Source organism: Neofelis nebulosa, chromosome 3 (assembly GCF_028018385.1).
Source record: "Neofelis nebulosa isolate mNeoNeb1 chromosome 3, mNeoNeb1.pri, whole genome shotgun sequence".
Lineage (NCBI taxonomy): Eukaryota > Metazoa > Chordata > Mammalia > Carnivora > Felidae > Neofelis > Neofelis nebulosa.
Window position 1 is genome coordinate 207,001,773 of NC_080784.1, and position 20,667 is coordinate 207,022,439.

General features: G+C 67.5%; 1 protein-coding gene across 2 annotated transcripts; it reads right to left on the reverse strand.

The window, feature by feature from the left end:
• Positions 1-4,192: 4,192 nt before the first annotated feature.
• FGFRL1 (fibroblast growth factor receptor like 1) lies at positions 4,193-20,663 on the reverse strand. 2 transcript variants are annotated; one of them, XM_058723258.1, is made up of 8 exons: positions 20,364-20,663; positions 19,992-20,100; positions 19,689-19,783; positions 7,690-7,962; positions 6,463-6,543; positions 6,085-6,366; positions 5,657-6,010; positions 4,193-5,529 (listed from the first exon to the last, which is right to left on the reverse strand). In XM_058723258.1, the coding sequence occupies exons 3-8, from the start codon at positions 19,765-19,767 to the stop codon at positions 5,087-5,089; spliced, it is 1,512 nt and encodes a 503-aa protein (XP_058579241.1). In that variant the 5' UTR covers positions 19,768-19,783; positions 19,992-20,100; positions 20,364-20,663; the 3' UTR covers positions 4,193-5,086. The 2 variants fall into 2 exon arrangements, with proteins under 2 accessions (XP_058579241.1, XP_058579242.1); XM_058723259.1 differs by lacking the exon at positions 19,992-20,100.
• Positions 20,664-20,667: the final 4 nt, after the last annotated feature.

Below are 20,667 nucleotides of genomic sequence, written 5' to 3' on the forward strand. Positions count from 1 at the left end.
GGGGCCTCAGGAAGGACAGCACAGACCTTCACAAGGTCCAACAGGCAGAGCTGGGCCATCAGTGCGGGAGGCTGGGGCTGCCCATGGGTCAGGCCCAGGCTGGCGAGTGGACACCTGAGGGACTGCACCAGGGGCCACGGTGAGGGGCTGGCCGAGAAGCCCCCACCAGGCCTCGTGAGCGTCGTCCGTGTCATGGTGACCACACCTACCTGCGAGGGAGCCAGACAGCACGAGGGTTAGGTGCGGAGCCTGTGGCCCGGAGGCCTTGCACATGCACGGCAGTCCTGCTAGGCCCCCAGACGCCCAGGGGGACGGGCCTGTCCCCCGGGGGGGGGGGGCGGGGGGGCCTGCCTCCACCAGGTGGGGGGGGGGGGGTGCGGCCGCCAGCCTGCAGACGAGGTCTGTCCCTCCTTCACTTCTGTGGCAAACCGGCCCTGCTCCACCCCAGGGAGCACTCGGACCCGCCCCCTGTTCCAGAGGCCACGCCCACCGGGAGCCCAGGGTGGGGGTTGGAGGTCTGGCAGCGAGCGAGGTCCTCCCTGGATCCTTCCTGCCCACCAGGGCTGGCCACGGGCGACAGTGGGGATAGGGCCCCCCATCAGCACCCCAGACACCACCCTGGGCAGGACCAGTACCCCTGAAGCAAATATTTCCTCAGAGACACCTCATGAGGCCTAAAAATAAACCTTGGACCGGAGGACCCTACATCACCCAGGTCCCCCCAGGAGAGTTTCTAGGCCCCGGGTTCCCCCAGGCCTGGGTGGGCACGTGTCCAGCTGGGCACATGCTGAGGTCAGCACAGGGCACAGAGGGCGCCCCTGCCCAACAGGCCCCACACCCCAGCCCCAGGCCCCGCCCCTGCCCAACAGGTCCCACCCCCGTCCCACCCCCAGGGCCAGCTCCCCCACGTGATGAGCAGCCTGCCCCCCCCCCTCCACCGCCCCCGCCCTGGTCTCCTAGGACTCCCAGGAGGTTCTCACGCCCTGTGCTGGTGCCGGGTGTGGGGCAGGGTCTGCTCCCCTCCCCCCAGCCCAGCTGGGGGACCCAGCTCCCTGAACAGCCTTGGCCCTGTCTGTACCTCACCTCACCTCACAGCCACCCCTGCCCCACAGGCTGGCCTGTCCCTGGGTGGCCTGGCCTTGTGCCCTGGGCCTGGGCCTACATGCAGCCCCTGGTGAGGCCGGCCCCTGCAGCGGGTCTGTGACCTCAGAAGCCCTACACAGCTCAGCCTCAGAGGCCGGCAGCCTGGCCGTCACCTGTGGGCCCCTAACCCTGAGCCCTGAGTCCCAGGCCAAGGCTGATCTGTCCCCATCCTGTGTCCTGACTGTATATCCCCATGTTCCCGATGCCTCTCCTGTGTCCCGGATCCTGCATTCCTGTCCCCGGTCCCCTGGCCTGACCCCAGGACAGGGCTCTGATCTCCTGCCAGGCCCTCCCGACCCATCCTTGTCAGCCTGAGGCCCCCACTCTGGACAGCTGTGGGATGAGACTCCCCTTTGAAGCCAGGATGGCGGGAAGCATGCGGGGGGGGGGGGGTCACACCCAAAGTGTTAGAGCGTGAGCTGCCCTTTCAAGGTCTCTGGCTTCACGGGAACCGGCTTATCGCCACACAGGAACGGATCAGAGGGAAGGGTGCTGGCCCGGCTCAGTACTCAGGTCCCGCCTACCCAGTACACCAGCTCCCCCACCCAGGATGCCGGGAGCATCCTCCCAAAATGGCCCGTCAGAAGTCCTCATCCAGCTTGGCTCGGCCGGGGGTCACTCTGAGGGTGCACCTGCCTGCAGACGGGGCCCCGGAGAGCCCCACAGAGCTGGGGGCACCAGGCATTGTGTTCTTGTAGTGGTCCCCATGGCTTTGGCAGTCGCCCACTGCCTTTCTGGCCATGCAGGGGTGGGCAGAAGGGGCAGGGGAAGCCCGCTTCCGCACCCACCCCTTCTCTCTGTTCCCAGGGCCCTATCCTGGGTGGGGGACCCCATCCTTAGCACCAACCGAGTCTCCTCCGTCTGCATCAGGCTTGGGAGTCCCCAAAGGGACATAGGACACCTGCAGAGACACAGGTGTGGGCTCGGCTGTAAGGGGACGGGGGCGGAACGGCCAGGCTCCCAGAGAAGCCCACTGCTGGCCAGTTAGCAAACGTCTGCTTGATGAGGCCCGGCCCTGGGACCCCCGGGCTTGTGAGGCTGCGCCCCGTCTTTTCACATGCTCTGCAAGCCACAGCCCCCGCACCCGGGACCAGTGCCTACTATCCCCGGCCCCCCCCAACCACCCTAGACCTACCAGTCTATCCCCACTGCTGTCCCATTGGCTGTCCCTGCATGGGAGAGGACGCCAAATGGAGGGGACAGTAGCCGGGGTCAAGGGGCATCCAAGTGGGCACTGATGTCCTCCCAGGAGTGGTGCAACGTAGAGCTGGAGGCAGCCCCGGGGCAGGGGAGGGGCGCCCACGGCAGGGGCTGGGGGTGGGCGAGGTGGCCCCCGAGAAAGGCATGGTGGGGGGGGGGGGGGGTCTGGAGCCACACGGTTGCCTCAAGAGCAGGCAGCTGAAAGGCTCCAGGTCATGGCGCACAGATGTGGGCATGGGCTTTGGGTTGACAGGGCGGGATCCCCTGCTCAGCCCAGCTTCCCCACGTGTCACAGAGCGAGCAGCCCATCAGTGCCTGCCTGGCCTCGGAAGCCCCGAAAGGGCCCTTGGGGTTGGGGAGCCCAGGGCTGCTGGTCCCCGTGAGAGGGGACAGCAGGGTCAGGCAGGTAGTTAGCCCCCAGAACTCCCTGGAGCAGATGACAAGGGCAGTTCCTTTGGGAGCCCCAGGCTGGGAATCACATGGACACTTTTGGCGGTCCTGGGGGTTGCAGGGCTTGCACCCTCACTGGTGCCGGGGTGGGACTACTCACCCCCAGGGCCTGTGTGTGTCCCGTAGCCTGAGTTCTCCCCACCGCCCAGGGTCCACTCTTTCCATGCCTCCCCTGCACCCCCCCGAAACCCACCCAGGTGACGGCCCCCACTGCCCCCCCCCATCAGGGGAACATCTGTTGTCACCAGCTGTGGTTGTCTGAAGCCCCCACGGTTCCCCCCTGGTTGTTACAGCTGGGCTCCCACAGCTGGCTTCCCTCGGTCACCCAGAGGCCACTAGTCCTGCCCCAGGCTCCATCACTGCCTGGGAATCAGGATCAGCCCAGTGGGCCTTCCTTCAGGCTAGGCCCCCCTTGGGGACAGAAGGAGTGGGGTCCATCCTCGGGAGGCCAAGGGACTGGGTGACATCGAGGGCAGGAGGCCCCATCCTGCACTGTTGGGGTCCCGGTGGAGAAGGGCCAGAGGATGGGGCCTAGCCCTGGGATGCTAGAGAAGAAGGGCCCCAGAACCGCCTTTGGCTGGGGAAGGGGGAGGGGAGATGGGGCAGGCTTGGCCCTGACTTCGGGGGGGGCCCAGCCGCAGGGAGCCGGCGGTACCTGGGCGGGGAGGCAGGTGCCCGGCCCGCAGGGCAGGGCAGAGTTTGCTCTTTGCTCTCTGTAGCACCTTGGACACCGGCGAGGCCTCGTTCCTCCTGCCACACCTTCCAAGGAGCACAAAGCACCTGACACGGGTGCCTTTTCCTAAGAAGGTACAGAAGCCCTGGGCCAGAGGCAGCAAATCCCAGCCTGTTTCCCCATCCGGAGAACGAGACCATTGTTCACAACCCGGCGGTGGCTGGCGGACTCGGGACTGTGCCCGATAGGCAGCGGGCACCCAGACGGAGGTGACGAGGCCCCAGCCCCCCAAGGCCACCAGCTGAACCCCCAGAGCATAAGCCAGAGGGCCACAGGGGCCACACTGGCAGAGGGGATACTCCCCGGGCCAGGAATGCAGGACTCCAGCTCCCCAGGGAGGCACCTGCAGGCGTGAGGCAGTCAACGCTGCAGACACAGCAGCCAGAGTTCCGGTCGGGGGAGCTGGTGAGAGGCCCCAGGGACCCCACAGTGTCGGCCCCAGAGCCTCAGGCCAACTCGGGGACTCCCGAGAACCTTCTTTGCTCCTGCTTCTGGGGCCCAAGCCTGGTGCACAGACACACGTGCGTGAACATGGACACACGTGCACAGAGATGCAGACCTATACACGCCTGCACACAGGCACACACACACTCGGACACACACCTGCACACGTGCTCGGGCCCACAGACGTGCAGACACACAAATGCCAAAGACAGAAACACCAGCTTAGGGGAAAGGATGCACCTTTTCTTGTTTAACAAAATAAATTAAATATACGAAGCTCCAGCTCAAAATCTATATAAAATTACAGAGGTCTGGGGCTGCCACCGGCAGTGGGACATGGGTGTGTGGCCCCCCGAGGTCGGGCCATTCGGTTGGCCATCAGGCCAGGTGCATCCCGGCCCAGGGACAGGCCGGGTCTGTGGCGCCACCTTCCTTCCAGCATTAATATTATTATCTTAATTTCTTAAATATAAATATCGAGGGCCCTTATCTCTGGCAGCGTGAGGCCGGGCGGGGCAGGGCCGCCCCGGGGCCAGGCTCCGGCCTCTCGGGACGCGGCGGGGACCGCTGTGCCCGACCCCCTGGCCCAGGGTCCCCGGGGGCGGGGGGTGGGGAGGGGGACTCCCGGACACCCAGACGCGTGGTGGCAAACACAGCCGCCCCCCCTGCGGAGGCCTGGGCAGGGACGCAGGCGGCAGGCACAGGGCAGGGGGCGGGAAGTCTCGGTTCGCGAAGCCAGGGTGCCTCTCAGATCTCCTGCCAGGCGCGGGGAGGGGTGGCTTGACCGTGGTCCCTGTGAAGTCCTCACAGGAGCCAAGGGATTCCTTCATCGACTAGCACGCTGCTACATGCACACTGCAAAGTTACAAACACAGGCCTTCCCCAAAGCGTCTTAGTCTGAGGGTGTGTGTGTGTGTGTGTGTGTGTCCAGAGCCAGGTCATACGTGTGTGTGTGTGTCGTACACACCGGGCACCCGGGGTGCTGGCCGCGCCTCCTGCCCGTGGTCCGTCTCCCTCGGTGGCCGTCCCCCCCCAGCCTGCCCCCCTTGACCTCCACGTGCCCACCCCCACGGCACCTAGAGCTGCAGCGGGCCGGCGCCCCAGAGGCGTCGCCGTCTAGCACTGGTAGTGGATGTGCTGGTGCTGGTGAACCTTGCCCTCCACGTGAGAGTGCGTGTGCGTGTGCGTGTGCGTGTGCACGTCCGCGTAGAGCTTGGGGTAGAGTCTGGGACCGGCAGACGGGCCGGGGCCCAGCAGGTGTTGGGGCCCTGCCGGAGGCCCCAGCTCCTCACACAGCCCCACGCCAGGGGCGGTGCCGAGGGCGGAGGGCACAGGAGGGTCCTTGTCCCCACCACGGTCGCGGGCAGTCACAGGCAGACGGTGCGCAGGCAGAGGAGGGGCAGGCCCGGGCGCACACGGCTTCTTCCGGGCCTGGCAGAGCCACAGCAGCACGGTGCCCAGGATGAAGACAGCACCGGCTGGGATGCCGATAACCACGGGCCACGGCAGGCTAGCGGTCGAGGACGAGGGGGCCACGGGCGGCCCTGGCGGCTTGGGGTCTGCAAGGGAGACCAAGGAGGGGGGCGGGGCGGGGAGCGTCGCCGTGGGTCCCGGCGGCAAGAGGCCGGCCCGCGGCACGGGGGGGGGGGGGGGGGGGGGCCCGGGGCCGGGAGCGGGCGCACGCACCTGGCAGCACGGTGAGGAAGGCGCTGCGGAAGCTGTAGCCCATGGTGTTGGCGCCCAGGCAGATGTACATGCCCGCGTCGTCCTGGCGGGCGCGGGTGATGAGCAGCTTGTTGAGGTAGGAGCCATCGGGCCGCGACCACACGTCGCCCGTGGGCAGCACCACGAACTTCTGGCCGCCCACATCGATGGTGGAGTTGTAGCGGCCCTCGGTGCCGTACTCCACGCGCTTCAGCCACTGGATCACCGGCTTCACGTCACTGCGCACTTTGCACTGGAAGGACGTGGTGCCCCCGAAGTCCACCGTCGTGTTCACGGGGTGCGTGCCCGTGAGGACGGGCTTGGAGCGCGTCCGCTCTGCGCGAGGACACGGCGCGTCGGCACACGCCCCGGGCACCGCCAGCTCCCCGCCCCCCAGGCCCGGCACTCACGGATCACGTCCACCTTGTAGGTTGCGTTGATGGCGCCCGCCCGGTTCGACACGCGACACGTGTACTTGCCGCTGTCCTCGGGACGCAGGTTTTTCAGGCTCAGCGTCCACTTCTTCCTGTGCTCGCCGGCCTCCAAGCCCGTCAAGGCCTGGTCATCCTTCATCCACATGATGTCGGGCCGTGGGTGCCCGCTGGCCACGCACTTGAGCCGCACGGAGCTGCCCACCGGCCGCGCGATCACCCGGCGCCTCATCTTGGAGGGCTGTGTGAAGCGGGGCCGTGCTGCGGGACAGGGCGGCACCGAGGTCAGCAAGGCACCGGGCAGGCCAGCCCCCCACCTCCCGCCCGAGGGGAAGGGAGACGCCGGCCCCATCTCACCCCACTGCTTGCCGGCTGGGTCCTCCTGGCCCCCAGAAGGGCCGTCGTGCCCCAGACGCTCCCTTCCCGGGCCAGTGTCATCTGCAGAGACGAGGGCACGTGAGAAGGGCCCCAGCGGTCCCCACCCAGACCCCAGCCTTGGGCCCAGCTGGGAAAGCTCTAGAAACACAACTGGGAGCCCTTGGGAGCACACCCACATCTCAGAATCCCAGAGACAGCTGGGAAGAGCGGCCCGCCCAGCCTACTCCCTGGGTGCAGGTGACCCCGACAGAGCTGGCCGCCCGCCCCCCCTCCGGCTCCGGGGGGTCTGCAAGGCCCGTGGGAGGAGGGGGCCAGCCCTGCCGGCAGCTGCAGTAACCCTAGCCCACATCAAGGCGCCGAGGCCTTGGTGAGCTGACATGGCTCACATACCACCTAGTCGTCCTCCCCTTTCAGAGGACAGTGGGGGGGACACGCACAGAGTTCCCATTCCACAGTCCGGAGCAGGGGCCCCGCGGGGGTGGGGCAGGCTGAGGAATGCCCCTCCCGTGACAGCCGCCTCCACCCAGCCGGGGACCCAGTGAGGGGGTGGCACAGGTCAGGCTCCCCCTTTGTGAGACGGCCGCCACGGCTCGGAGGGAACCTGCCCCGGGGAGCCCCAGCCCTGGGGAGCCCCAGCCCCGGGGAGCCCCAGCCCCGGGGCCCGTGGGGGGAGGGCCAGCCATGTGCCTGGTACATGTGTACCAGAGGGTGTGTCGCCGGGGACCCCGCCAGTCCCCAAGCCCGGGCCCCAGAGGCAAAAGAGCACAGAAGGCCCTCGGCGGCCCCTCTGAACTCTGAAATCTGAGCCTCAAAGTGAGAGCCGACACCCAGGGCCGTCAGCCCGCCCGGCCCGCCCTTCAGCGGGACCACCACCCTGGGGCTCCCCCACGCCCACTCCTGCCGCCCCCTAGCCAGCCTCAGTCTCCCGGTCAGCAGAACCTTTGGGAGGAGGGGCCCCCGAGATACAGGCCTGAGAAGGAGCAGGGGCCCCGGGGCCGGGGGTGACGACAGAGATCAAGCCCCCGTCCTGGGCCCGGAGGAGGCAGGCAGGGACGGGTCTCATCCTGGGAGGCAGGGGGGTGAGCTCAGGCAGGGATGGGGCGGGGGGGGGGGGGGGGTGGGGCCGGGGTGGTGCTGACTCAGGGCTCACACGGCACAGCCCCGCCCCGGCCCGCCCCCACGCGCCCCGGCACGGCCACCACTGACCCATCACGATGAGGGTATAGTTGACGCTGAGGCTGCCGAAGCCGTTGGTGGCCTTGCACACGTAGGCGCCAGCGTCGTCTCGCTCTACCTCCTTCACCTTCAGGCCCTGGGGCAGCACGCGGAAGCGGCTCCAGCCGCCGTGGATTGTGCGGCCATCCTTGGTCCACATGGTGAGCGGTGGCGGGTCCCCCTCCACGGGGCACTGCAGCCTCACGGTGCGGCCCAGACGGGCCACCTGCCTCGAAACCACCTTGTCCGCCATCCTCGGGGGGCCTGCGGGCGGGCCAGAGGGCTCAGTCAGAGAGGAGGGGGCTGGCGGAAGTCAGGGGTCCAGGCAGGCAGGGCTGCTGGGAGCCAGGGGAAGGGGGCCGTCCCCGTCGGGTCCCCACCCAGGACTCCACACAGATACACCTGCCCGGCACAGACAGGGGCGGGGTCGGGGGGGGTCCTGAAGCCCGGGGCCCTGCTCCCAGGCCACAGCAGCTGGCGTTCACCCTGGACCCACCGCACACCAAGCCCACGCCCACGGAGCTCCCACGGCGAGCCAGGCTCTGGCTCACGCCCCCCCCCCCCCAGCACCCGTCACGTACGTTGTAGTCAAGATACGGGTTGGCTGGAGCGGGTCACCCAGGGTGCATGCCCACAGGCGAGCCAGAGCGGCCCCTCACTGCCTCCCATACACAGCGAGCGTCCACGCGTGCGGCCTGCCTGTGAGCGAGTCCATGCGGCACGAACAGGCGTGGCCGGTGGCCCACGTTTGCGCCCGTGTGTGCGTGGGCCCCATCTGCCCGGGTCTGTCTGCAGGGCCGAAGGCTCTGCTGTTCCCAGTCACACCACACCGGGTGGCTCATCCCTGGGCGGGGGCGGGGGCGGGGGGAGGGCAGCAGGACCCCAAGGCCCTGGGGTCAGAGGGCGAGGGGCAAGGTGCCAGGCCCAAGTGCAAGGTTCCCGTCTGATGGCAGCCACTGCCCACTGCGCCCCAACGGGAGAAGCCTGAGCTGTGGGCTGAGGCCATGGGGCCCCTGAGCAACGAGAAGGCCACCCTCACCCGTGAGTCTCGGGCCGGCTTCAGCACCTCTGTGCCCGAGTGCAGGGATGGTGGGGGTGACCAGGACGCGGGGAAGGACGCTGCAGGTGTCCGAAAGAGGCAGGGCCGTCTCCTGGCCAACCCTCAGGTCCCCTGTCCCATGCCTGTGCCTCGAGCCTGGGCCAGTCTGCAGCCACAGGGGTGCCGGGCTCCGACAGTCACCCCACCCACTGTACCCGCCCCCCCCCCAGACCAGGAGAGGCAGCCACAGGCACCCAGCTGCCCTTCCCAGCTCCGGAGACCCCACCCTCCAGCTGTGGGCAAGGGGCATTCACCCCACACTGTGGCCACTCGGGCCGCCATCCCATCCCGGCCTCACGGAGGTGCCAGGAGGCGGCCGCTGCTCCGAGAGGCTATCGCCACGGGGCCTGAGGGCAGCATGTGTTTTTAATAAGCAGCTGGTATTCCTTCAACATGCAATTACCAGCTGGCTACCTTAGCGGCCTTTGCGTCCAGGACCCAAAGCGCTTCCGCGGGCTCTTTGGAGGCTCAAGCGGCGGCTTCCTGTCTGTCACCTCCCAATCCCAGGGGACCCTTGCAGAGCACAGCCCCTCACCGCTGGTCTGCAGGTGCTGGGGGGCGGTGGGGGCTGGTCCCATGTGGGTAGACCGGGGTCCGGGCAGGGAGGGGTCCTGAGCTCCGACTCCAGCTTTGCTGGGGGGACGGGGAAGTGGGGGACACAGCAACACTGGGCCATTCCCTCTACGACTCCAAACAGAAAGGGGGCTAGAGATTGTGGGCACCGGCCTACCCAGCCCCCACCCACAATCTCGCCCACGCCTGCTGCCACACCCCACCCACCAAGCCCACACCCAGGCTTGCAGCAACGCTTCTTCCCTGCACCCATATTCTGCCTCCACTGGGGTTCCCCTGCTCCTGCCGTGGGGCCCCTAACCGTGCACCGTGGGCCCCAGGCCATCTCAGCACTCCCAGCCAGCCCCCTCCTCACCAGAACCCCAGTAGGCCTGGAAAGGGCAGGAAGAACAGGGAGGGCTGCTGAGACCTGCCGCCCCCTAATTTCTCAACTGTCTGTGGGGCCCCCCAACCGCCCAGGGTCCCCGCCTCGTTCCCAGGCAGGCCCTGTCCGACACCTGTCACTATTCAAAGGGGCCTCCCAGGCCACAGGACAAAGAGGGCACCCCACCCCCCCAGCCCGCCCTGTGCCCTGGGCCTCCCAAGCTGACACCTGGGCACACAGACGTGTGCACACACAGACGCACGAACTGCCTGGAAAATGCAGGGGGACAGAACACTGCCTGGCCTGAGGGGCAGTGTCCCTCTCCACCTCTGCCTGTCCAAACCCATCCTGGGGGCACGACATGGGGCTGGCCCGACACCTCCCGCCCTGGGAGGAACCTGCCTCAGTGACAGAGAAAGGACCCATCTGACAGTGGTTGAGGGGGTTGGGGGGGGGGGTCCACCTCCAGCCCAGCCCCCTCTGCACCAGGCAGGAGTTTGACGAGTTGAGGGACCAGGCATCTACTGGGCCTCAGAGGCCATGGGCCCCCTTGGAAACTGTGGAGAGGGAGGAGGACAGAGCCAACTGCCAGACGGACCGGAAGTGTGGCCCCGAGGGCCGGCCCGCAAGCAGGACAGGGGACAGGCAGGCCGGCAGCCAGAGGCCCCAGCTGGAGCCAGCCTTATCCTAAAGCAAACAGCCCCCTTCCCCTCCCCCGGGCCAGCCCTGCCCCACCCCCACCTGAGCTCCACTGGACCCCAGGCCAGGCCTGCCCTGCCCCCTCCAAGCCCTGCCTTTGCAGAGACCCCAGCAGGCTCACAGGAGGGAGGCCCGCCCCCCCCCCCCCCCAGATTCCTGGGAATTTTGGCCGCCAGCACCACGGCCACAGCTCTATATTTAGCCTGGGAAACACAAGCCCCCATTGTTCCACCTGGTCAGGGTGTCCAACCCACTCAGCCAGAGGGAAACTGAGGCAAGAGCTGAGAGAGATAGGCGCCTGGAGGGCATGTGGGTGGGGGAGGCAGCCGGTTTCCCGTCCCCTCCCAGGAGGAAAGCCTGACAGCTCCAGGGCAGCCTGGGGGCCCTGGCACCGAGGCCCTGGTCTCCTCTGGGGTCCTTCCAGCCAGCGTCAGCCCCCTCCTCCCATGAGCACCACCGCCAGAAGGCCCATCCCTGCACACGGCCCAAGCCACAGCCCTGGGAAGTTTGGAGCATGGGGGGGGTGTAGACGGTCACACGGGGCGGGCAGACACGGGGGTAAGAAGAGGCTGGGGCTGGGTCTCACCCCTCAAGGGGGCTGAACATCAAGGTGGTAGACAGGGTCACCACATCCCTCTTCCTCCCTCTATCCTCCCTGCCCTCCTCCCCCGCAGCCGTGAAAACATGGCCAGGAACAGGGGTGCCTGGAGAGGCCAGGGTGCAGCAACCTGGAAGGCCCCACACATCCAGGCTTCCTGGCTGCCGTCCAGAACTCAGGTGTCAGCGGCACACCCCATCACACCATCTCCCCGACACGCCATCCCTCAAGACGCACAGGCTGTCCCCAGACGCACAGGCCGTCCCCTGGACACTGTCCCCCAGACGCACAGGCCGTCCCCTGGACACTGTCCCCCAGACGCACAGGCTGTCCCCAGATGCACAGGCTGTCCCCCAGATGCACAGGCTGTCCCCCATACACTGTCCCCAAGACACACAGGCTGTCCCCAGATGCACAGACTGTCCCCAGACGCACAGGCTGTCCCCAGACGCACAGGCTGTCCCCCAGACACACAGGCTGTCCCCAGATGCACAGGCTGTCCCCAGATGTATAGGCTGTCCTCAGACATACAGGCTGTCCCCCAGACACTGTCCCCCAGACACACAGGCTGTCCCCCAGATGCACAGGCTGTCCCCTGGACACTGTCCCCCAGACACACAGGCTGTCCCCAGATGCACAGACTGTCTCCAGATGCACAGGCTGTCCCCAGACGCACAGGCTGTCCCCAGACGCACAGGCTATCCCTAGACGCACAGGCTGCCCCCCAGACGCACAGGCTGTCCCCCAGATGCACAGGCTGTCCCCCAGACGCACAGGCTGTCCCCAGATGCACAGACTGTCTCCAGACGCACAGGCTGTCCCCAGACGCACAGGCTGTCCCCAGACGCACAGGCTATCCCTAGACGCACAGGCTGTCCCCTGGACACTGTCCCCCAGACGCACAGGCTGTCCCCAGATGCACAGACTGTCCCCCAGACGCACAGGCTGTCAATGTCTCCCAGATGCACAGGCTGTCCCCCCAGGTACTGTCCCCCAGACACACAGGCTGTCCCCCAGACATTGTCCCCCAGACGCACAGGCTGTCAATGTCTCCCAGATGCACAGGCTGTCCCCAGACGCACAGGCCGTCCCCTGGACACTGTCCCCCAGATGCACAGGCTGTCCCCAGATGCACAGGCTGTCCCCAGACGCACAGGCTGTCCCCAGACGCACAGGCTATCCCTAGACGCACAGGCTGCCCCCCAGACGCACAGGCTGTCCCCCAGATGCACAGGCTGTCCCCCAGACGCACAGGCTGTCCCCTGGACACTGTCCCCCAGACACACAGGCTGTCCCCAGATGCACAGACTGTCTCCAGATGCACAGGCTGTCCCCAGACGCACAGGCTGTCCCCAGACGCACAGGCTATCCCTAGACGCACAGGCTGCCCCCCAGACGCACAGGCTGTCCCCAGATGCACAGACTGTCTCCAGATGCACAGGCTGTCCCCAGACGCACAGGCTGTCCCCAGATGCACAGGCTATCCCTAGACGCACAGGCTGCCCCCCAGACGCACAGGCTGTCCCCCAGATGCACAGGCTGTCCCCTGGACACTGTCCCCCAGACACACAGGCTGTCCCCAGATGCACAGGCTGTCCCCAGATGTATAGGCTGTCCTCAGACATACAGGCTGTCCCCCAGACACTGTCCCCCAGACACACAGGCTGTCCCCCAGACGCACAGGCTGTCCCCAGACGCACAGGCCGTCCCCTGGACACTGTCCCCCAGACACACAGGCTGTCCCCAGATGCACAGGCTGTCTCCAGATGTATAGGCTGTCCTCAGACGTACAGGCTGTCCCCCAGACACTGTCCCCCAGACACACAGGCTGTCCCCCAGATGCACAGGCTGTCCCCCAGACACACAGGCTGTCCCCCAGATGCACAGGCTGTCCCCCAGACACATAGGCTGTCCCCCAGACACTGTCCCCAAGACACACAGGCTGTCTCCAGTTGCACACACTGTCCCCTGGACGCTGTCCCCCAGACGCACAGGCTGTCCCCCAGACACTGTCCCCCAGATACACAGGCTGTCCCTCCAGATGCTATCTCCCAGACGCAAAAGCTGTCCCCAGATGCACAGGCTGCCCCCAAATGCTGTCCCCCAGACACACAGGCTGTCCCCAGACATTGTCCCCCAGACGCACAGGCTGTCAATGTCTCCCAGATGCACAGGCTGTCCCCCCAGGTGCTGTCCCCCAGACACACAGGCTGTCCCCCAGACATTGTCCCCCAGACGCACAGGCTGTCAATGTCTCCCAGATGCACAGGCTGTCCCCCCAAGTGCTGTCCCCCAGACACACAGGCTGTCCCCCAGACATTGTCCCCCAGACGCACAGGCTGTCAATGTCTCCCAGATGCACAGGCTGTCCCCCCAGGTGCTGTCCCCCAGACACACAGGCTGTCCCCCAGACACTGTCCCCCCACACATGCTGTCCCCCAGAAGCAACATCCCTCAGGTGCTGCCCCCTAAGATGCACACTCTCCCCGCAGACAGTCCCCCAAGTACACACACACACAACCAGACACACTCCTACAGTGGACACAGACCCCTTACCCCGGGATGCAGCACACCTTGGAGCACTGCGCACACACCCCGAAGCCCACACCCCCTTGCCCCATCCGGCTAGGAGCACCGCTCCCCCAGCTATAGCACAAGAAGGTCCCGCTATCACCCCAGACAATGCCTCTCCCATCCCGTGGGTCCCAGCAGGGCCAAAGGGGTAGGGGCGCTGGGAAGAACCGAGAGACAGGGACAGACCCCGACCGTTTACACAGGCCCTCGGGGGCCACTGGAAACTCAGCACGCACACCCCACTAACCCCCACGGCCTGTGCGCTGCCTGCCCTCCTGTTACACCTTCCCAATCGAGCCCCGGAATGTCAAATACCGTCGTAGGGCAGTTAGTGTTTTGAAAAAGCACACGCGTGCAGAAGATTCTACGAGCCGATACACCTTCCCAACACCCCCCTCCCTGCCCTCCCACGGGGCCTGCCACGCCCCTTGCGGGGTGGCCCGCCCTGGCCTCTCCACCTGCACCACCCCCAAGCCCCCTGCTCTGTTCACGTCCATCTAGGGCCTCTAGAGCCTCTGCCTCTCCCCACTGCCCACGGCGCTTGTGATCTGCTGACCCCGAGCCCCCTCCGTGAGGAGCCGGGCCAGACGCCGCCCCTCCCGGGGCCCACATGCCAGGGAGCCTCACATCATCGCAGCCCCCAACCCCGTGGCCACGGACGCAGTGGCAGTGAGGGTGTGCCAGAACCACTTGGCCGGCACGCCACGGCCAGCTCCACTCCTGGTAGCCCCTGAGAAGCCCCAGAAATTTCCAGCCGACAGGTGATTCTCTGGCTGGGGGGTAGGTGGTCGTCAGGCTGACCACACTGGCACTGGCTGCGAAGTGACTTCGGGCCCCCGGAGGCCTCCCTCCTGGAGAGGTCAAGCAGCCCCAGAGGGAGGGCAGGGAAGGGAGGCAGGTCCTGCCCAGCCTGTCTGGACACCCGACACCAGGCAGGCCAGGTGGGCACTCTCTACGAGACAGGGGCACCTGTGCCGTTCTCCCATGGGGAGCAAGCACCGGCAGGGGGGTGGCTGGGAGGGCCCGGACACGGTGGCCCTGGGGGCAGTGCCCTCCCCAAGGAGGATACCAACAGGAGGGGCCACAGGTGAGGACCACCACACGGAGGACATGAGAGGCAGGGGCCAGCCTCTGCCCTGGCTCCGAGCCACTCGGACACACACACACACACACACACACACACACACACACGTGCACACGCACACACAGGCCCCAGGGCGGCCCCTGGGGGCTGGACCCACAGGGTCTGTGCTGGAACCGGTAGGACCCGAAGGACAGGTGGTTGCCCCAGAAACCAGGCCATTCTGGGTGCAGCAAAGGGACAGACTGACCCACCGAGCAAGGAAGATGGCGGGGGTGCCCAGTCCACCCCACCAGGAGCATAAACTAAGGTGACAGGCTGGATGGGGCCCACCGGGTCCGTTCCCTTCCCTGGAATCCCCCCGGGGGGGGCCTCCGGCAGACCCCTGGTTCCAGGGCTCCTCCTCTTTGCCACTCCCGGGGCACACACGGGGGCCACAGAGCATCACCCTGACAGTCCTGCTGCCCCGGGGGAACCCCGTGTAAACCGCCAACAGCTGGCGGCGACCAATCCGTGCCCAGACCCGCTGCCACAGAGCCCACCGCGGGGGCCCAGCCGGACACCCCGGTGGCCGTGTCCAGATCTCGCCAAGCCCGCCCAGACTCCAAGCCGACCCCTGCCTGCACCCGCCACCCATCCCCTCTCACAAAAACATCACTCGCCGAGAACCCGTACGGCATCACCACCTCCCCAGAGGGGCCTGGCCCTACCCCCAGCTGCCAAGAAACCAAGAAGGACCTTGTCCGCTGTGCCTCCCTCACATGCTGGCACTGGACCCACAGGACAGGGTGACAGGACCAGAGGCCCAGACCACCCAAGGGGCCCTGCCCTGTGGGCTCCGACCTGCACGGCCTCGGAAGAGTGACAGGATGTCTCCCGTGGGCCAGAGGTTGGCCTTTGGGCAGAAGCAACGCTCCACCTACTGTGAGGGCTCAGGCATTAGAGAGCCCCACCCACCCAACAGCCCGGGCAAGCCCTAGCCAGAGAGCCCCACGCTGCCCTCCACACCCGCACTGCCCCCTCCCCCTGCCCACAGCCCGCAGCCCTCTTCTTGAGGACAGGCCAGAGGGCATGAAGCTTGGGCACGGTGGGACCCCTAGAGTCCCTGCAGGCCGCAGGGTGGGCCACCCACCTCTCAAGGAGCACACAGCACCCGGCGCCGGGTCCCAGAGCGAACCCCAAAGTCCCTGTGGGAGTGGGTGGGCCACTGCAGCAGCACAGAGGGGGGCCCAAAGTCCCTGGCCGGTGGCCCCCCTCTCCTGGGGTTCAGCCCTGTGGGGGCCAGAGGGCATCACTGCCCCGTGGGGTCCCAGGCTACAGTGCAGCACAGCTCTGTCCACACTGCCTGCTGCCCCAGGCACCATTATTTTTTCACAGTGTGGGGCTTGTGTGAATCTCTAACAAACTGGGGCAGGAAGAGAGCGATTGTTTCCTGCCGAGATGGCAAGCCCTGGGTGTCAGAGGCCTGAGGATGAAGCACCCTCCTCGTCATAGCTGCCTCTGACATTGCAGGGACAGCTCCCAGAAGCCCCTACCCCATGCGGGTTCTTGTGGGGCAAAGGCCTGCCAGCCCCCAGGCCTGCCCCCCAGCCACTCAGTGGAGACACAGAGTGTGGAGACCCCAGGACTCCCCACTGGGAGCAGTCCTTGTGGGGCTGGTCCTTGTGGGGCAAAGGCCTGCCAGCCCCCAGGCCTGCCCCCCAGCCACTCAGTGGAGACACAGAGTGTGGAGACCCCAGGACTCCCCACTGGGAGCAGGAAGGCCAGCGCCCTGCCCAGGTGGGAGAGCCCCCAGGCCACCCCCAGCTGCTCCCCCGGTCCTGGCCTATCCCGACAGATGCCCCCAACCCAGCTGCGCCAACGCACCCGCGGCCCCAAGACGTCCACCCCAGCCCACGTGACCTGCCCACCTCTGCCCACACCACACCCCTGCAGGCCTTCCCCCTCCTCACCCGGCCAGTGCCCACCTCTCCTTCCAGGCCGTGGTGCCCGTGCTTCACCCCATCCCCCTCCCCCAACCTCCTCCTGCCTTTCCTGGACTGTGGACTCCCGGCTGCCCAGGACAGTGCCCCCTGCTCTCTTGGGCCCCAGGAGGAGCCCTGCTGGACACCTGTGGGGCTTGTGCAGGAGCACCCAGTGACCACCACGAGGAAAAGCAGAGGGCGGGCAGGGTGGGCCGGCAGCACCGGATGGGGCATCTCTGGGGTCTGGGCACACCCTGCTCTCCACGTGCTGGCCCTGCCAGGGCTGTAGTCACTGGGAAGGCACAGAAGGCCAGCAGGTCAGCAGCAAGGGTCCGGGCCTGCAGGGCCACCGCCTGCCTCCCCCCGGCACCGTAAGCAGTGCCGGAACCCCAAGCCAGAGGCTGAGGCCACTGCCGGGAAAAACCAACATTTCCCCATGGCACTGGGCGGGGGCTGAAGGCCCATTGATTCCCGCACAATGAAGAAGGAGACCGCGGTAGGAGTTTCCAGGCCCAGCTAAAGGCGACTTTGTTTGCAGCTCCCTCCTCCCCCCAGAGGGGACAGTGATTTATTTTCTCTTCCAGGAGTGGGGCCCGAGACATAAATGGGGCGGCTGGCCGACATCCCCCCTCACAGAGCCTGGGCCCCGCTCCCGTACATCTACCTCAGCTGGGGCTGCACACTGGCCAGCCGCTGCCTGGAGGGGCGGGGGGGGGGGGGTGAGGCCCCCTGCGGCCTGGCCGGAGGCCAAGGTCAGCCGGTGCACACGCACGCCACCACAGCCATCCCGAGGCCCGCACGCCATCCCGCTGAACCACACACTGGCGGACCCTTCCCCAAACAGCCCTGAGGGTAAGAGGGCACTGTCCTTGTGGAGAGCAGCACCGGCCGGCAGGCACCCAGGCCCTGGGGTCAGCACTCAGCTCACCCAGGGCACAGCAGCAAGGTCCAGAGGATGGGGAGTGACCTCAAGGGCTAGCTGCCTCATCCTTGGAAAAGCTCAAACGTGGCCACCCTTGAACGGTTTCTTCCAGCGCTGTTTGTGAAAAGGCACTTGGTTCTGAGCCTCTCAAGGTCCCGCTGTGAGAAACCCAAATCCTATCTTTCCTTGCATTTGGAAAAAGCTGTTTGAGACAGACCCACCAGGATTGTGAAACTTTCAGAAAAGGAAACTTTAAAAACACGAGCTGAGTCTAGAGACACAGTGACTCCAGAAAGCGTGACGCACAGGGAGAACGGCTTTCAGGAGCGGCCGGGCTCCCTCTGTGCTGGTCGGCCGGCCTGAAGGTCCGCCGCGCGGCCTGCTTAACCGCCAAGGAGGAAGCACCCGGGGTGACCTTGCCCCTCAAGTCCAGGTCTGGAGGAGAGGCCAGCACAGTTCAGGGAAAGGGGCTCTCCCCAGCACCCTGCCCCCGATGCCACAGAGGACCCTGCCCTTGGAGAGTGGCTCTCAGCCCCTGCTGCTGCCTGGGCCCCGGCCGCTCCCAGACAGGGCTAGGGCCAGAGCTGGATCCCAGGCGCAGCCCCAAGGCCAAGGCTCAGGGGAACAGAGCCGGGTGTGGCCCCTCCAAGGGCCCCTTGGCACTGAGGCAGGCCCCGCTGCCCATTGCTGCCCACCATCCACCACTCCGCCTCGGGCTCCGGCCAATGGCCAGCCCAGGCCAGCGGGCTCCAGGGCTCCCCGGCTCTGTAGCCAGAGGACAGGCAGGTGTGGGAACGAGGGGAGGCCACGTAGATAAAAGAGGAATCACAGTCCAGGCCGCCGGCCACCGTGGGGGGTGGGGGGGGCCTTGCCGGGCATGACCCGAGTGCCCGCGGTGGCCAGGACACTGGCAGGCCCAGCCACGCCTGAGCAGCCCCCACCCTCAAGCCAGCCGGCCAGTCCCCGGCCGGGCAGGCGGGGGGGTGCTGTGGCATTAGGCCCACCTGGGCTGCCGCCTGCCACCCAACACCCAAACGTGCCCATATAAGGCCGGGTTGGGCTCGGTGTACCCGCTGGGTGGCGGGGGGAGGGGTGCGAAGCCTCAGAGGACTGGTGGACAGGGCAGGGACAATCCTGAGTGGTCAACACACCCAAAGGGCTGGCCTGGCCCAAGGTCCCGCCTAGCTGAAGGGAGGCTGGTGCGGAACATGGCGGGCAGGAGTCCGTGAACACGTATCTCCCATCATCCAACAGCCAAGGATGTCCCTTGCTGAGAGGTTGGGTGCGGGGGCAAAGGTCCCTCGGGAGACATTCCAGGCCTGCCTTCTTGGACGTCAGGTGTGTGAGTGCGCATCTAAGTCCTGGCACAGCACACGCCGAAAGACACTGTGCGGCCTGAAGCAGCGGGTCCTCCGGGCCTGCCTTGAGACAAGCCCCCACCCCCCACACCATGTCGCACCTCCAAGCTCCAGAGACTCAGCGCCCCCCGGCCGGCCCACATCCCGCACCTTCCTGGGGTGGGCAAGCTCAGGGCACAGGGCTGGGTCACAAGTCCCAGACACCAACAAGGTCGCCTCTGCCCCCAAACCGCACCCTGGCCACTACGGGGGTCTCTGCAGATTCCACTGTGGCCAAAGAGCCTGCTCCACAAAAGTCCCCAGAGTAACCAGCTGCCCTCAACTTCAGGGACACAGATGGGTGTGTGTGTGCCCTGAGGGGGACTGAGGCCAGAGCCTACTCAGCCAATCGGTGTGGGGCCCCACAGGTGAGCTGGGAGTGCCCCCACAGGTGAGCTGGGGGTGCCGTGTGGGTTAGCATGCAGCCCCAAGGGTGAGCAGGGGCGGGATCTGAGGGGGAATTGGGGGATCCTACAGATGAGCTGCGGGGGGGGGGGCGGCATGGTGAGCCGGGGATGCCCTGTGGGTGAGCTGGGGGCGCCCCATGGGCAGTGTTGGGTGGGGGACCCTGTGGGTCAGGAGACCCGCCAAGCTCTGGGCCAGTAGGGGCGGGGCGCAGGCACGCGCGCCAGCCGGGCACTGTGGCAGGGTTCAGGGCCGGGAGGGAAAGGGGCGGCGCTGGCGCAGGCCGGGGCGCCGGGCTGGGCGCCAGGACTCACCTCGGGCGGCGGCGGCCGGCGGGAGGGCCCCCAGCAGCAGCGGCGGCAGCAGGAGCAACAACGTGGGGCTGGGCGTCATCTTGGCCTGTGCGGACCTGGGGGTGTTGGGGGTCAGTCACTGGCAGGCGGGGTAGGGGTCGCCCCCCTCTAGACTAGGGCCCCGGGGCCGCCGGCACCCCGGTCCTGGGCCGCGGGTTCGGGGTGCGGGCCGCCCCGCCCTCCCTGCCAGCGCCCCGGGCGGAGGAAGCAGCGGCGGGGAGCTCCGTGGGTATCAAAGGCAGACAAAGGGTTTACACTAATTACCGGCCTCCCCCGCCGCCCCCCGTCTCCAAACACCGTCTGGATTCCTGGCGCTTGTAACTCGGGCCCTGCCCGCGGGACACACAACACCGGCGGCCGCGCAGATAATCGCCTGCGCCATTAGCGGACAAATTTGCGCTGGGGGTGGGGGGGGCCCACGTGGGGTGCAGGGGCGGGGGCGGGGCGCGGACAGGACCACTGGCCCCGCAGGGGCGGCGGCGGCGCGTGCCGGTGCCCCGCGGCCTCGCACCCGGGCGTCTGGCACTCCCCCCACCCCCCAGCCCCGGGCCGGATCGGGGACCCCGGACCCCAGTGCTCCCCAGTCGGCCCTCCCAGTCGGCCCCCCGGGGGTCACGGGCGCGCGCAGAGGCTCACCTCGGCGGGGGCGGGCGGGCAGCGGGGCTCAGGGCCGGGCCCGCGGGACGCGCTGCGCGGTCATCGCCGCCCCGGGCGCCGCACCCCCGGCGCCCCGCGCCCCCCGGGCCCGGCCTCGGGACGGGGCGGCGCTACCTGGGCGCGGGGCGGCTCGGGCCGGGGCCGGGGCCGGGGGCCGGGGGCCGGGGACAGCGCGGGCGCGGGGGTGGGGTCCAGGGGCCGGAGGCCGGGGCCGGGGTCCCGGGGCGGCGGGGCGAGGGGCCCGGGGCGCCGCGCCGCGAGGCGTCCTTCCCTGCGGGGCTTT

What these genes read in the sequence shown, in the direction of transcription:
- FGFRL1 (XM_058723259.1), bottom strand. Translation starts at nt 19,767, where the DNA reads ATGACGCCCAGCCCCACGTTGTTGCTCCTGCTGCCGCCGCTGCTGCTG. An exon ending in CCCAGCCGGCAAGCAGTGGG is followed by an intron (nt 6,367 to 6,462) that starts GTGAGATGGGGC and finishes CCTGTCCCGCAG; the next exon opens with CACGGCCCCGCTTCACACAG. An exon ending in CTACAAGGTGGACGTGATCC is followed by an intron (nt 6,011 to 6,084) that starts GTGAGTGCCGGG and finishes GTCCTCGCGCAG; the next exon opens with AGCGGACGCGCTCCAAGCCC.